Genomic DNA, 14,844 nt, shown 5'->3' with positions numbered 1-14,844 from the left:
ACCAATTTATACTCCCACTGGTAGTGTTTGAGAGTTGCATTTGCTTCCTGTCCTTGCCAACAGTTGATACTGTCTTTTTTTTTTTTTTTTTTTTTTCTTTTTTTTGAGGCAGCGTCTCGCTTGGTCGCCCAGGCTGGAGTGCAGTGGTGCGACCTTGGCTCACTGCAACCTCCACCTCCCGGATTTAAGCGATTCTTGTGCCTCAGCCTCCTGAGTAGCTGGGACTACAAGCATGCACCAACATGCCTAATTTTTTTTTTTTTTTTTATTTTTAGTAGAAATGGGGTTCCACCATGTTGGCCAGGCTGGTCTTGAACTCCTGACCTCAAGTAATCCACCCTCTTTGGCCTCCCAAAGTGCTGGGATTATAGGCATGAGCCACCGCACTCGGCCTTTTTTTTTTTTTTTGAGGCAGGGTCTAATTCTGTCGCCCATGTTGGAGTACGGTGGCATGATCATAGCTCATTGCAGCCTTCAACACCTGGGCTCAAGTGGCTCTCCTGCCTCAGCCTCCTGAGTTGCTAGGACTACAGGCACATCCCACCATGCCTGGCTAATTTTTAAAATATTTTTGGAGTCGGGGGTCTCACCATATTGCCCAGGCTGGTTTGAACTGGCTTCAAGCGATCCTCCCACACCCTGAGTAGCTGAAATTACAGGTGTGGAGCCACCGTGCCCAGCTGTTATTGTCTTTTTTCATAAAGGCCGTTCTATGGTATGCAGTGGTATTTCATTGTGGTTTTAAGTTATTTTCCTTATGACTAATTGAGCATCTTTGCCTATGTTGATTAACCATTCAGATCACCTCTTTTTTAAAATGCTTGTAAAAATCTTTTAACCATTTCCTGTTTTTCTGTATTAATCTGTAACAGTTCTTTATATATAAGTATCTTATCCTTCTTAGTTGCCCTTCTTTCTCTTAATGGTATCTTCTGATGAATAAAAGTTTTAAATTTTAGGCCGGGCGCGGTGGCTCACGCATGTAATCCTAGCACTTTGGGAGGGTGAGGTGGGCGGATTATTTGAGGTCAGGAGTTGGAAACCAGCCTGACCAACATGGTGAAACCCCATCTCTACTAAAAATACTAAAATTAGCCACACACGGTGGTGGGTGCCTGTAATCCCAGCTACTTGGGAGGCTGAGGCAGGAGAATCACTTGAGCCCAGGAAGCGGAGGTTGCAGTGAGCCAATATCGCGTTGTTGCTCTCCAGCCTGGGTGACAGAGTGAGACTCCGTCTCAAAAAAAAAAAAAAAAAAGTTTTAAATTAAATTTATTTTTTTGGGTTGGTCCTTTTGCGTACTTGTTAAGAAATCTTGGCATACCCCCAGGTCAGAAAGACACTTTGTTCTGTTATCACCTAGAAGCCTTACTGTTTGATTTTTCATATTTAATCCTACAATCCAGTTGGAATAGATTTTTTTGGTATGGTGTGAAGCAGGAGTAAAGGCATATTCTGGACTGCAGTGGCGCAATTCGGCTCACTTCAACCTCCATCTCCCAGGTTCAAGCAATTCTCGCGCCTCAGCCTCCCAGGCAGCTGGGATTACAGGCCCGCACCACCACGCCCAGCTAATTTTTTGTATTTTTAGTAGAGACTGGGTTTCGCCATGTTAGCCAGGCTGGTCTTGAACTGGCCTCAAGTGATGTGCCTGCCTCGGCCTCACAAAGTGCTGGGATTGCATGTGTGAGCCACCGCACCTGGCTCTTCTTTACTGCTTTTATGTGCCACATTTTTCACAAATCAGAGGACTATATATGTGTAGGTCTGTTTCTAGATTTTTTCTGTACAATTTGGTGTATTTGTACTTGGATTAGTACTGCACTATGTCAATTATTACAGCTTTGAAATACCTATTGATACCTGGTAGTATAAATCTTCCAGCTTCGTTCTTCTTCAGGGTTATCTTTGCTTTCCTTCACATTTTGCAGTTCCATATGCATTTTAATATCAGCTTCTCAACTTCCACAAATAACATTGGTGCATTTGCATACTGTTTTTTCCTGTTCTTTTTTATTTTTTCAGTAGCTGGAAAACAACAATTTGTATTCTATCATAACCTACTTTTTTCACTCACCTTTTTCCATGTCAATAAATACTTTTTTTGTTTAACAATGTATAATGTTCTATTGTTGATTCCAGCATTTTTCCTTTACAAATAACAATGTGATGTACAGTCTTAATTTTTTTTGTCTTTTCTGTGCCTCCGTGATTATTTTCTTGAAAAATGTTAAGCATTTATACTTACCATAAATATTGAATACCATTAGACCATGTGTTGCAGGAAAAACTAAAACAACAGTTCCTGGCCTCTGGCTTATAGTCTAGGGATTATAAAATATACTCATAATTCACTGTAATTATGTATAGAAATGAGAGGCAGTATAACAAGTGGTTAAAATATGAATTCTAGAGTCAGAGTGTTTGAGTTTGAAAACCTTCTACTTGCTATCTATATGACTCTAAACAGTTACTTTTCTTCTTCGTGTCCTAAATTTCTTATCTGTTTGGAAAAAAAAATGAGCCAAGTGTGGTGGCACATGACTGTAGTCCCATCTACTCGGGAGGCTGAGCAGCTGGGAGGATTACTTGAGCCTGGGAGTTCAGGGTCCAGCCTGGGCAACATAGCGAGACACCCATCTCTTGAAAAAAAGAAAAAAGTGGATAAAGTAATTCTAATAAGGGGTTGGGAGGTTTAGATGAGGTAATAAGTTAAGCACTCTGGTGTCTAACGCACAGTGGGTCAATTAAGTGTTATTATTATGATTGTGATTATTTCTAGAAAAATAAGGACTATAAGTGGGTCCTGGTAATTGTCTTTTTTTTTTTTTTTAATCATTTTAAAGTTTTTCTGGAAAGAGAAAGCCTCTGACATGGGCTGAAGGTGCTCTCTCTTCTGAGTCCTAGGAATTGTACAAATAGGTACTCCTTGGAATCTGTGATTTTCATTGTTTATTATTATTCTAGAAACCCTAATCTGCTCTAACAGTGTTTGGCTCATAGTAGATAGCACATATGTATATTAAGTGAGCAAATAAATGAATGTAAATGTGTTCTAGAGAGACTGGTTTGTGAATTGAAAGAATTGTGATGATCTAATTAATGTTTTGGTTTCAGGTTTGAAAGATTAGAAGTCCTGGCTGTATTTGCCTCCACAGTCTTGGCACAGTTGGGAGCTCTCTTTATATTGAAAGAAAGGTACATTTGTATAGGATATTATTCTAAATCCCCCCTATGACACCGTTGGGAACATGAAAGAAACTCGTCAGACACATTTGCTTTCAAGGGTATGAAAATTTAGATGAGTAGGGCTGGAGTTTTGATAGTACACTTTCTTTATGTTTCAGACTTTTTCTTCTGTTTCATTTTTTTTACTTCCTTCCTTAATGCTACTAAATTGAATTAGAAGTGGTTGTGAATGAAACAGAGATTCAGTCAGGCATGTTTGATGCTTATTACACACCCATTGAAATAGGCTTGGCAGAGAAAGATAGACATTACATATTAAGGATAATTTGTGAAAAAAGAAAACAACTAAAAAGGATAATTTGTGAGTCTCCTTGCCTCATCACTGCTAATAGTTAATAGTTAAAATATTAAAAGATTTTGTGAACTTTAAGGTGGGTTAATGATATATTTAATAAAGCTTTTTAACTTTATAATTTATAGGACTTATTTAATATATTTTTATTTCTTTTAGTGCAGAACGCTTTTTGGAACAGCCCGAGATACACACGTGAGATTTTATTTTCGATATATAATTTACTATTGATTCTTAATTATTAATTGATGTATTATTAAACAGTTGGCCAATGTCAGATTTCAGACTGTGGCAACATAACATTTTTGCTGGTATTTCACAAACAAAATTCCCTAATACTAAGACTCCATTTCTTTACTCTTAACAGTTCCCAAGTTCTAAATATTTTTATACTACACAGGAAGGCCTTTCTATCTTGGCTTCAGGCTTCTCATTATTTCCAGGCCTAGGAAACACTAACCCAGCTTCCCCTAGTCTTCTGTAATTTCAAATTTGACCTTCAAAATCTTTGCATAGCACCTGTAGAAAAGAGAATTGGACGAGGCTCAGGGATTCAGTGTAATCCCAGCACTTTGGGAGGCTTAGGCAGGAGGATCGCTTGAGTTCAGGAGTTCAAGACCAACCTGGACAACAGAGTGAGACCCTGTCTCCAAAAAAAAGAAATGTATATATGTTTCATATATATTGCAACTATGTGATTTTCATATATATATGAAAAGAGAATTGTATGTATCATATATATGAGAAAACAATTGTATTTCTCAACCACATAGCTGCCAACTATATGGACCTTATCTGTTCTGATCAGTTTAATTCCGCAAAGTCTGACTTGTCCAGTATATCGTAAAACAAATACCATTGATATTTATACAGATTTATAACAGTGTTTACCTGTAGCAAGATACTGTTAATGCTAAAAGTCCTTACTTATCCTTTGTAAGATGGAGCAACAGTAGATGGGACATGGGTGATGGGGCTAGAAACTAAGTTCAGATTCTGTATCTGGAAACACCAAATCATTAAAGCAGACCACTTTACCTTCCCACCTCTTAGTCCCTCTACGTATTGAAAGTACCTACTGATAATACCAAGAACAAATTAAAGGTGAATGTTATCGTTGTTCTTTTTAGGGGAAGATTATTAGTTGGTACTTTTGTGGCTCTTTGTTTCAACCTGTTCACGATGCTTTCTATCCGGAATAAACCTTTTGCTTATGTCTCAGAAGGTATGTTTTCTATTTACTATTAATTTAAAAATCCAACTAATCTCTCATAAAAACAAGCCTTTTGTCTGTTTCATTCACTCAGATCAATGAGGAAGTATATTCTGAAGAGAAGAGAGAACTAGCCCAAATGTTCTCAAGTCTTTTTTAAGTGGAAAGTTATAAAACAAAATCTCATTAGTTCAAGCTTTAAAATAACAAATTATTTTAAAACAGGCAGGAGTGACCTGTAAATTAAATCATGTGGTGATGAAAAATTACATTTACCAAATAATGTGAGATTCTAAATGTGTAATCTATCTAAGAAAAGTCTATTGTAAGCATTTTAGAAGTGTCAGTATACTTAGAATTATTAGTTGATATGCTAATTGAAAATAATTGTATTCTGTTAATAAAGTAAGTTCCCAGGAACTTCTCTTTGGCAATGGTGGATGGGCATATATGTTTGCAAGTAGCCAAACTTTATTTCTTTGGAAATATTCTTTTATTTTGAAGTGTTTACAACTTCAGACTGATTTTTCACTTTTGCAGTCTAAATTATTTTCTTTTTTCAATAATTTCAGTGTTTTGGAATCCCACTAACCCACAAAAGAGTGAGCCACTAAGAGATGGAGAAGTGAGGTGAAAATAGAAGTGGGATGTGTGCGCAGACCCACACTTTGAAGTATAGAGAAGCACAGATAGGTGTGGATCTTTTTAGATCTCACTCTAGGATAGTCAAGAGAAGAAAATTTTCTGAAATGCCCATTCAAGTTTAAACAACTTCGTGAATGTTAGGAAGATAAATTGTGTTTGTATGAGTTAAAGAAGTACTGCATGAATTAGAAAATTAAATAATGATAATTAAGATCACCAGAATTTCTTGAAAAAAATTCATAATTTATAAAATACTATAACACTTACTCTAGAAATCTTTAAGATGGTGCAGAGATTTAGAAACACTATTTCCCTGTAAAGATCAGGAAGATACAAAAAGGAAATAAGACTACTGATAATCTTATGACCCACAGATAATATGTTAACATTTCTATGTTATTCCTTCCACTTTTTTGTATGCACACGTACATATAATTTTATGTGCTTACTTAGTTAGAATTGTATATATTACAGTTTTATGCCTGGCTTTTTTTTTTTTTTTGAAACGTAGTCTCACTCTCTTGCCCAGGCTGGAGTGCAGTGGCGCAATCTTGGCTCACTGCAACCTCTGCCCCCTTGGTTAAAGGGGTTACATGTGCCACCATGCCTGGCTGATTTTTATATTTTTAGCAGAGACGGGGTTTCCCCATGTTGGCCAGGCTGGTCTCGAACTCCTGACCTCAGGTGATCTGTCCACCTTGGCCTCCCAAAGTGCCGGGATTACAGGTGTGAGCCACTGCATCCGGCCATGTCTGGCTTTTTTATTAGCATTATGTCTTCAGTATTGCTTCTCATTAAATACTCTTTGAATGTAAATGATTTTTCAATGTTTGCATAATATTGTTATGAATATTTTAAAATATTTTATACATTTCTAACTTTTCCTTTTATAAATAACTCTATAATCAGCCTCTTTAGATCAACTTTGTCTGCATTTTTTATTCTTTCTGTAGGATAAATTCCCCGAGAAGGAATTATTTACTGGATTAAAAATACAGTATTTTTCAAAGGCTTTGTTGTATATTGCCAAATTTATTTCCAGAAAAGTTATCTAGTTTATATTTTTATTATATTATATTTTATTTATTTATTTATTTATTTATTTATTTATTATTATTTTTAATAGAGACAAAGTCTCCTTGTGTTACCCAGGCTGGTCTCAAACTCCTGGGCTCAAGCAGTCCTCTCACATCAGCCTTCCAAAGTGCTGGGACGACAGGCGTGAGCTACTGCTCCCAGCCTACTTTATATTTTCATTAGCTGGAAATGAAGGTTCCCAGAAACATCAAGATTTGTGACATTAGCTGGGCTTGGTAGCATGTGCCTCTAGTCCCAGCTACTCAGGAGGCTGAGGTGGTTGTATTGCTTGAGTTCAGGAGTTTGAGTTCAGCCTGGGAAACATAGCAAGACTCTGGCTTTAAAAAAAAATGAAGGCTGGGTCTGGTGGCTCACACCTGTAATCCCAGCAGTTTGGGAGACCAAGTCAGGCGGATCACAAGGTCAGCAGTTCGAGACCGGCCTGGCCAACATGGCAAAACCCTGTCTCTACTAAAAAATTATAAAAATTAGCCGGGCATGGTGGCAGGCGCCTGTGATCCCAGCTACTCGGGAGGCTGAGGCAGGAGAATCCCTTGAACCCGGTAGGCGGAGGTTGCAGTGAGCCGAGATCACGTCATTGCACTCCTGCCTGGGTGACAAAAGTGAAGCTCCATCTCAAAACAAAAAAAAAAGAAAAAAGATTTGTGAAATTACTTGAAATTTGAGTGGGAAATAATATTAAGTACTTTCTATATGCCAAGCACTGCTAAATACTTTACATAGAATAACCTATTTAATTCTAGCCAGGTAGGTACCCAGGTTCTCACCTGGCTTTTTTGAGAGTTGAGGGAATTAATTTGTATGTAGTTTGAATATCCCTTATCTGAAATGCTTGGGGCCAGAAGTGTTTCACATTTTAGGTTGTCTTAGATTTCGGAGCGTTTGCATTATATGTGTGGGTTGAGCATCCCAAACCTGAAAATTTAAAATTCGAAACGCTCCTATGAGCATTTCCTTTGAGTATCATGTTGGTGCTCAAAGTTGTGGATTTTTGGTTTTCAGATTTGGGATCCTCAGCCTGTACCTATGGCCCGTTCTCAGCACACTAGTTAGGAAGCTCTGCTTAAAAGTATAAAGAACTGCTGGGCGTGGTGGCTCACACCTGTAATCCCAGCACTTTGGGAGGCCGAGGCAGGTGGATCACCTGAGGTCAGGAGTTCAAGACCAGCCTCACCAACATGGTGAAACCCCGTCTCTACTAAAAATAAAAAATTAGCCAGGTGTGGTGGCACGTGCCTGTAATCCCAGCCACATGGGAGGCTGAGGCAGGAGAATTGCTTGAACGCGGGAGACAGAGGTTGCAGTGAGCCGAGATGGCACCACTGCACTCCAGCCTGGGCAGAAAGAGCAAAACTCCATCTCAAAAGAAAAAGTGTAAAGAACCTTTAAAACTTTAAATTAATAGTAACAATGACATAAATTCCTTCAGGTCAACTGTATATTGTATAATAGTTGAAACTGCTTTTGAATTAGTGGCATAAGGGCATAAAAGAGGAAACATTTATAGATTTGAGGAGTAGCATGTTCTTTTGTAATGTTATTCAGTCACTGCCAAATTTATTTTTTAAAATTAACTCAAATATTTCAGGTAGTGGTTTTTTTTTCTTCTATATAGATAATTTAAGTATTTTCTTCTTAAAGCTGCTAGTACGAGCTGGCTTCAAGAGCATGTTGCAGATCTTAGTCGAAGGTAAGATGTTATGGAGTTTCATGATATGCATAATTTAAAGGAATACACAAGAAATGCATCTATCATGGGAACTTAAATTATTCGTTGCTGAGGTTACTACATGAATCACACGGGTCAGATTGTTATTCTCCCTTTACTTTTTAATTGATACAAAAGAGAACTTTATAAATGAAAGGGCTTTGTTCACAAATCCTCTTTGCTTTCTTTAAGAAGTACACTATGTGGTACCAAAATACAAGTTATCTTTTACAAGGTTGTCACCAGTTTTATGTGAGTTCTGCTAATGGATACTCTTTCTGTTTGTTTTTTCTTAGCTTGTGTGGAATTATTCCAGGACTTAGCAGTATCTTCCTTCCCCGAATGAATCCATTTGTTTTGATTGATCTTGCTGGAGCATTTGCTCTTTGTATTACATATATGCTCATTGAAATTAAGTGAGTATTTTTTATTGTTGTCAAGTATGTTTTGATTTCTGGGGACTTACTTTTAAGGGCATCAGCAGGATGGATAGTGGTCAAGCTTTTAGCAGTTTCGCTTATGTCCTGTGTAACTTAGATCACATCTTTTCCTTAGGTGTCTTCATCTGAAAAATTAAGGGGATTGGGTTCAATAAGTATTTCTTACCACAATGTATAATGCAGACTGGAAAACAATTTAAATTCCCTACTGCTGACCTGATGAGTGAAACAGAAAAGAGAACAGTAAGAAAGAGATCTGAACCACCACTGCTATTGCCGAGAGAGGGAGGAGAAGAGGACGCAGGCGTGAAAGAATTTTTTGAAAATAAAGCCTTTTAAGAAATAGGCTTTACAGCTGCTTTAAGCTTAACATGTTATGGCATATGATTCTTTGGCTACCCACCTTTTAAATATTAGTCTTTACTAGAATTTGTCCTTATTGTTCTTGCTGTTTTATATATTTTCCTTAAAAATCACATGCAAGTATTTGTTTTTGTTTGCTACTTCCTGTGGGATTCCTAGATTTTTATATCTAGCCCACATCTCTGTTGAATTCCAAAAGGCGTATCTTCCTGACTTCTATAGGTGTCTACTTTAACTGAACCTATTTTCCCTTAACTCAGAAACTGTTTTTTCTTCTATCTCCCATCTCAGTGAATGGGAGATACAAGAAAAATACTGTCATTTATGCCAATGCATTCTTATTTTAAATTGCATTAAAATATACATAATATAGAGTTGGCTTTTTTCTGAGATGGAGTTTTGCTCTTGGTGCCCAGGCTGGAGTGCAATGGCATGATCTCAGCTCACTGCAACCTCCACCTCCCGAGTTCAAGCAATTCTCCTGCCTCAGCCTCCTGAGTAGCTGGGATTACAGGCACCTGCCACCACACCTGGCTAATTTTTGTATTTTTAATAGAGATGAGGTTTTGCCATGTTGGCCAGGGTGGTCTTGAACTCCTGACCTTAGGTGATCCACCTGCCTCGGTGGCTCATGACTGTAATCCCAACATAGAGTTTCTTATTTACATTGAGTGTACAATTTAGTGACATTGCATGCAACCATTACCACCATCCATCTCCAGAACCTTTTTCCTCCTTCCTTCCTTAAACTCCATGCTCATTAAACAGCTTTCCTTTTCCTCCTCCTCACAGCCCCTGGAAACCACCATTCTAGTTTCTGTCTCTAGGAATTTGACTTCTCTAAGTACTTCACAGAAATGAAATCATATAATATTTGTTCTTTTGTGTCTGCTTATTTCACTTAGCATAATGTCCTCAAGGTTCATCTATGGTGTAACGTGTCAGAATTTCCTTCCTTTTTAATTGGAATGCTGAATCACATTTTCCAATGCATAATGGGTAAATAATGCATTTTGTTTACCCATTTATCCATCAATGGATATTTGAATTGGTTGCATTTCTTTGGCTATTGTGAATAATACCACTGTGAACACGAGTGTACAAATATCTGAGTCCTTCCTTTCAGTTCTTGTGGGTATATACCCAGAAGTGAAATTACTGGGTCATGTGATATGATAATTCTGTATTTATCTAATTTATTTAATTTTTTATTTTTTTGGCACGTAGTAGGTATATATATTTATGGGGTACATGAGATATTTTGATACAGGCATACAGTGCATAATAATCACATCAGGGTAAATGGGGTATCCATCACCTCAAGGATGTGTTTTTTCTTTGTGTTCTAATTATGCTCTTATTTTAAAATGTACAATAAATTATTGTTGACTGTAGTAACCCTGTTTTGCTATCAAATAGTAGATTTTATTTATTCTAACTGTATTTTTATATCCATTAACCATCCCCCACATCCCCCCAATATTTTAGTTTTTTGAAGAACTCCAGTGCATCATTAATACCCACTTTTCCTCCCTCCTCCTCTCTCACCACTCCCCAAGCCATTTCTAATTCGTCTCCAAGCCTTGTGTAATTGTTTATTAATATTTATTTATTTGGCTGGGTGCGGTGGCTTACACCTGTAGTCCCAGCACTTTGGGAAGCCGAGGCGGCTGGGTCGCCTGAGGTCAGGAGTTCAAGACCAGCCTGGCCAACATGGCAAAACCCCGTCTCTGCTAAAAATACAAAAATTAGCTGGGCGTGGTGATGCACACCTGTAATCCCAACCACCTGGGAGGCTGAAGCAGGAGAATCGCTTGAACCCAGGAAGTGGAGGAGGTTATATATATATGAGACATACACACACACACACACACACACACACAAATATAAAATATGTGTTGATATATATATAAACATATATATATGTTTATTTGTCCCCTCTTTCCCATTCTCATTGCTGCTGTCCCTATTAAGACCTTTATCATCATTTCTTTGGCCTAATTAGAATAGCCTCTGGTCTTCTAGTTTTCATTCTCATCCATTGCTAGTTATCTTTTATTTTGTCACTAATGTGATCATTCAAAATTGCTAGTTTGGGCATAATATATTCCTGTTTCAAAACCCTCCCCTTTGCGTAGTTGCAAAAATTGAAGTTGTCAGCACAGAGTCCTGTGTAATCAGGCCCCTACCAACCTTACTAACCATCCATCTATCTATTCCTGACCATTTGTGGTTTTATTGCTGGGTCAGGGTTTTCATGCCCCTGCACATGCTGCTTTCACTTGCTCATCTTTGAAGTCTCTGCCCAAATGTCACCTTCTGGATTATCTCCACCCCAGGAGCCTTGTCACTCAATCTTTTGTGCGGCCATGGTACTCTGTAGACATTTCTGCCTTAGTGCCCAAAGTGCTTCATTATGTTTTTCACATGTGTATCTTCTGTTATTTCTAGGGCAAGGATTGTGTCTCATTCACATTTCTATTTCCAGCATGTGGGGAAAAGTAGAAAAGAGTGCACAATCAGCTTGTAATTATTGGCATTTTGGTCTGTATTGTTGGTAGAACTTCAGCCAGTCTGAATTGTTGATGTTGACTACAGTGTTACCATAAAAAATTCCTGGAGAATCTTACCTGGTGAAATTCCTGGGGAATTTGAAGTTTTATTAGAAATAATTATCGCTCACTGGAAACTTGATATAATTACTGATAGATTCCATTAGTCTTTCTGTATCAAAAATTACTAGTTGAGTGACACACAGCCACTGCTGAGTGGCTGCCCTGCCCCTGCTTCCTTTCACGTTTTTGCTGCATGTGGTTGTGGCCACTGTGCCCGGAGGGAGGCAGCAGTGGTCAGTAATGCCTGGGAAACTCCTCTGGGGGTACATTATGGAACTGGAAGCACCCTTGGAGGAGTCCGAGAGCCAGAAGAAGGAGAGGCAGAAGAGCTTTATGGATATCACAGTTTCGGCTAATGGATTATGGACCTGTACTTCCCTTATATGGTTTTTACGAAGATTTAAACAAGATAAGCTGAAAATACATTACACAGTGCTGGAGTGACAGAAGGAAGTCAAGGCACCATTATGACTCAGATGAGAAATCAGAAACAAGAGAAAATGGTGTTACAGATTACCTGGATGCTCCCAAGACCAAAAAAATTAAAATGAAAGAGAAGCTAAATGGAGACACTGAAGAAGGATTTAATAGACTTTCAGATGAATTCTCTAAATCTCATAAGTCAAGAAGAAAAGATCTACTGAATGAGATATTGATGAATATGAAAAAAAAAAGCAAGTATCATCCTTAGATAGTTCTACTCATGAATCAAGTGATAAGAAACTAGAGGAGACCTTAACACATGAACAGAAAGAAGGAACCTTCTCCAATCTTCCTATTTCTGAAGATACTATAAAGCTTCTGAAAGGTTGAGGGGTAACATCTCTTTCCTGTTCAAGTTAAGACCTTTGGTCCTGTATATGAAGGAAAAGATTTAATAGCTCAAGCACAGACGGGAACAGGAAAGAAAGACATTCTATTTTGCGATCCCTTTGATTGAAAGACTCCAAAGAGATCAAGAAACAGTTTTTTGTTTGTTTGTTTGTTTGTTTTTTGAGACAGAATCTCGCTCTGTCGCCCAGGCTGGATCTCGGCTCACTGCAAGCTCCGCTGCCCGGATGCACACCATTCTCCTGCCTCAGCCTCCCGAGTAGCTGGGACTACAGGCACCTGCCACCACCCCCGACTAATTTTTTTTGTATTTTTAGTAGAGACGGGATTTCACCGTGTTAGCCAGGATGGTCTCAATCTCCTGACCTTGTGATCTGCCCATCTCGGCCTCCCAAAGTGCTGGGATTGCAGGTGTCAACCACTGTGCCCAGCTCTGATTGGATCTTTCTAAACTGTGCCATGTTGTGCTTGATGAAGTGGATCAAATGTTAGATTTAGGTTTTGCTGAACAAGTTGAAGATATTATTCATGAATTCTACAAAACTGATTCTGAAGACAGTCCTCAGACTTTACTTTTTTCTGCAGCTTGCCCACGGTGGGTATGCAAAGTTGCAAAAAAATGCGTGAAATCCAGATACAGACAGATTGACGTTGTTGGAAAAATGACTCAAAAGGCTGCAGCTTCTGTGGAACATTTGGCCATCCAGTGTCATTGGTCTCAGAGGCCAGCAGTTACTGGAGATGTCCTTCAAGTCTACAGTGGGTCTGAAGGGATGGCTATTATTTTCTGTGAGACCCAGAGGAGTGTAACTGAAATAGCCATGAATCCACACATAAAACAGAATGCCCAGTGTTTACATGAGGACATTGCACAGTCACAAAGAGAAATTACACTAAAAGACTTCAGAGAAGGTAGTTTTAAAGTTTTGGTGGCAACCAACGTGGCTGCCCGTGGTTTGGACATTCCTGAAGTTGACCTGGTGATACATGGTTCTCCTCCTCAGGATGTTTAGTCTATATCCATTGTTCTGGACGCACAGGTAGAGCTGGACAGACAGGGATTTGTATATGTTTTTATCAACCAAGAGAAAGAGGTCAACTAAGATATGTGGAACAAAAAGCAGGAATTACTTTTAAATGTGTAGGTATTCCTTCTACAATGGATTTAGTTAAATCTAAAAGCATGGATGCCATAAGGTCTCTGGCTTCTGTTTCTTATGCTGCTGTTGATTTTTTCCAACCATCAGCTCAGATACTGACAGAAGAGAAAGGGGCAGTGGATGCATTGGCTGCAGCTTTAGCCCACATTTCTGGTGCATCAGGCTTTGAACCACGATCTTTGATCACCTCTGATAGGGATTTGTGACCATGACTCTGGAAAGCCTAGAGGAAATACAGGATGTCAGCTGTTCTTGGAAAGAACTTAACAGAAAGCTGAGTAGTAATGCAGTGTCTCAGATTACCAGAATGTGCCTCCTGAAAGGAAATGTGCGTGTTTGCTTTGATGTTCCTACAACTAAGTCAGAAAGGTTACAGGCAGAGTGGCATGATTCCGACTGGATATTCTCAGTGCGAGCCAAATTACCTGAAATTGAAGAATATTATGATGGAAACACATCTTCTAATTCCGGACAGAGGAGTGGTTGGTCAAGTGGCCAGCTGGGCCGATCAGGTGGTCGATCTGGCAGCCGGTCAGTTAGACAGAGTCCACGAGGGAGTTGCTCAGGAAGTCGACAAGATGGTAGAAGATGAAGAGGGAATAGAAATCAATCAAGAAGTGGGAGCCACAAACGGAGTTTTGACTATTTGATAGTTAATCTACCAGTATGAGCTTGCCTATTTCTGCCTAATCATGTATATTATGCACCAAAAATTAGGTCATCATAGTTGAGGTATGTGTCTGCTATTTGCAAATAAATTGGTCATATTTTTTTAAAAAATATTTCACAAGAATGGTTGTAAACAGATCTACTTACCAGTTATACCTTTGAATTAAAAAACCTCTTTTTATTGTCTCTTTTCAAAAAAAAATTACTAGTTGAAGTTTTTTGTCTGTCTCAAGCAAATAAACATATTTCAGCTCTTTCTAGTTGACAGATAGTTTGACAAAAAAATGCCTGACGGGGAAATGTCCACATTTTTTTTCATCATACCTCTTCCTACTAATTAACATAATTATTAGTTATTTTTCCACTAAACTTTGAAAGGAAAGAATTCTAAAAACTGGAGTTTTTTTCTTTGAAATGTTTCTTTGCAAGTAGTGGCCAATTGTGATAAAATTGTGTCCTGTTGCTCAGTCCTGTTGCTTTAGATAATTAATGTTCAGGAGATTTAATTGTAATATGCCCAGTGAGATATAAATTTAAAATTTAGAATTGTTTTTTCCTTTT

The 14,844-nt window shown here is 38.3% G+C and overlaps 1 protein-coding gene and 1 pseudogene across 8 annotated transcripts in view; both read left to right on the top strand.

The window, feature by feature from the left end:
* Window positions 1-14,844, top strand: part of SLC30A6 (solute carrier family 30 member 6) — a 57,683-nt gene that overhangs the window by 23,400 nt on the left and 19,439 nt on the right. For 6 of the 8 annotated variants that reach the window (XM_019021453.4, XM_004029074.5, XM_055377680.2 and 3 more), the window contains 5 exons: window positions 3,118-3,198; window positions 3,701-3,736; window positions 4,672-4,766; window positions 8,139-8,187; window positions 8,502-8,621. In XM_019021453.4, coding sequence (XP_018876998.2) covers window positions 3,118-3,198; window positions 3,701-3,736; window positions 4,672-4,766; window positions 8,139-8,187; window positions 8,502-8,621 — 381 coding nt within the window. Of the gene's footprint in view, window positions 1-3,117; window positions 3,199-3,700; window positions 3,737-4,671; window positions 4,767-8,138; window positions 8,188-8,501; window positions 8,622-14,844 lie in introns of those variants that run through there. The other 2 variants (XM_055377685.2, XM_063696197.1) reach the window with 2 other exon arrangements.
* Window positions 8,632-14,837, top strand: LOC109025777 (ATP-dependent RNA helicase DDX50-like; annotated as a pseudogene).

This window comes from Gorilla gorilla, chromosome 12, assembly GCF_029281585.2.
Source record: "Gorilla gorilla gorilla isolate KB3781 chromosome 12, NHGRI_mGorGor1-v2.1_pri, whole genome shotgun sequence".
In the NCBI taxonomy this organism is placed as follows: Eukaryota; Metazoa; Chordata; class Mammalia; order Primates; family Hominidae; genus Gorilla; species Gorilla gorilla.
This window is presented reverse-complemented; position numbering and strand designations above follow the sequence as displayed.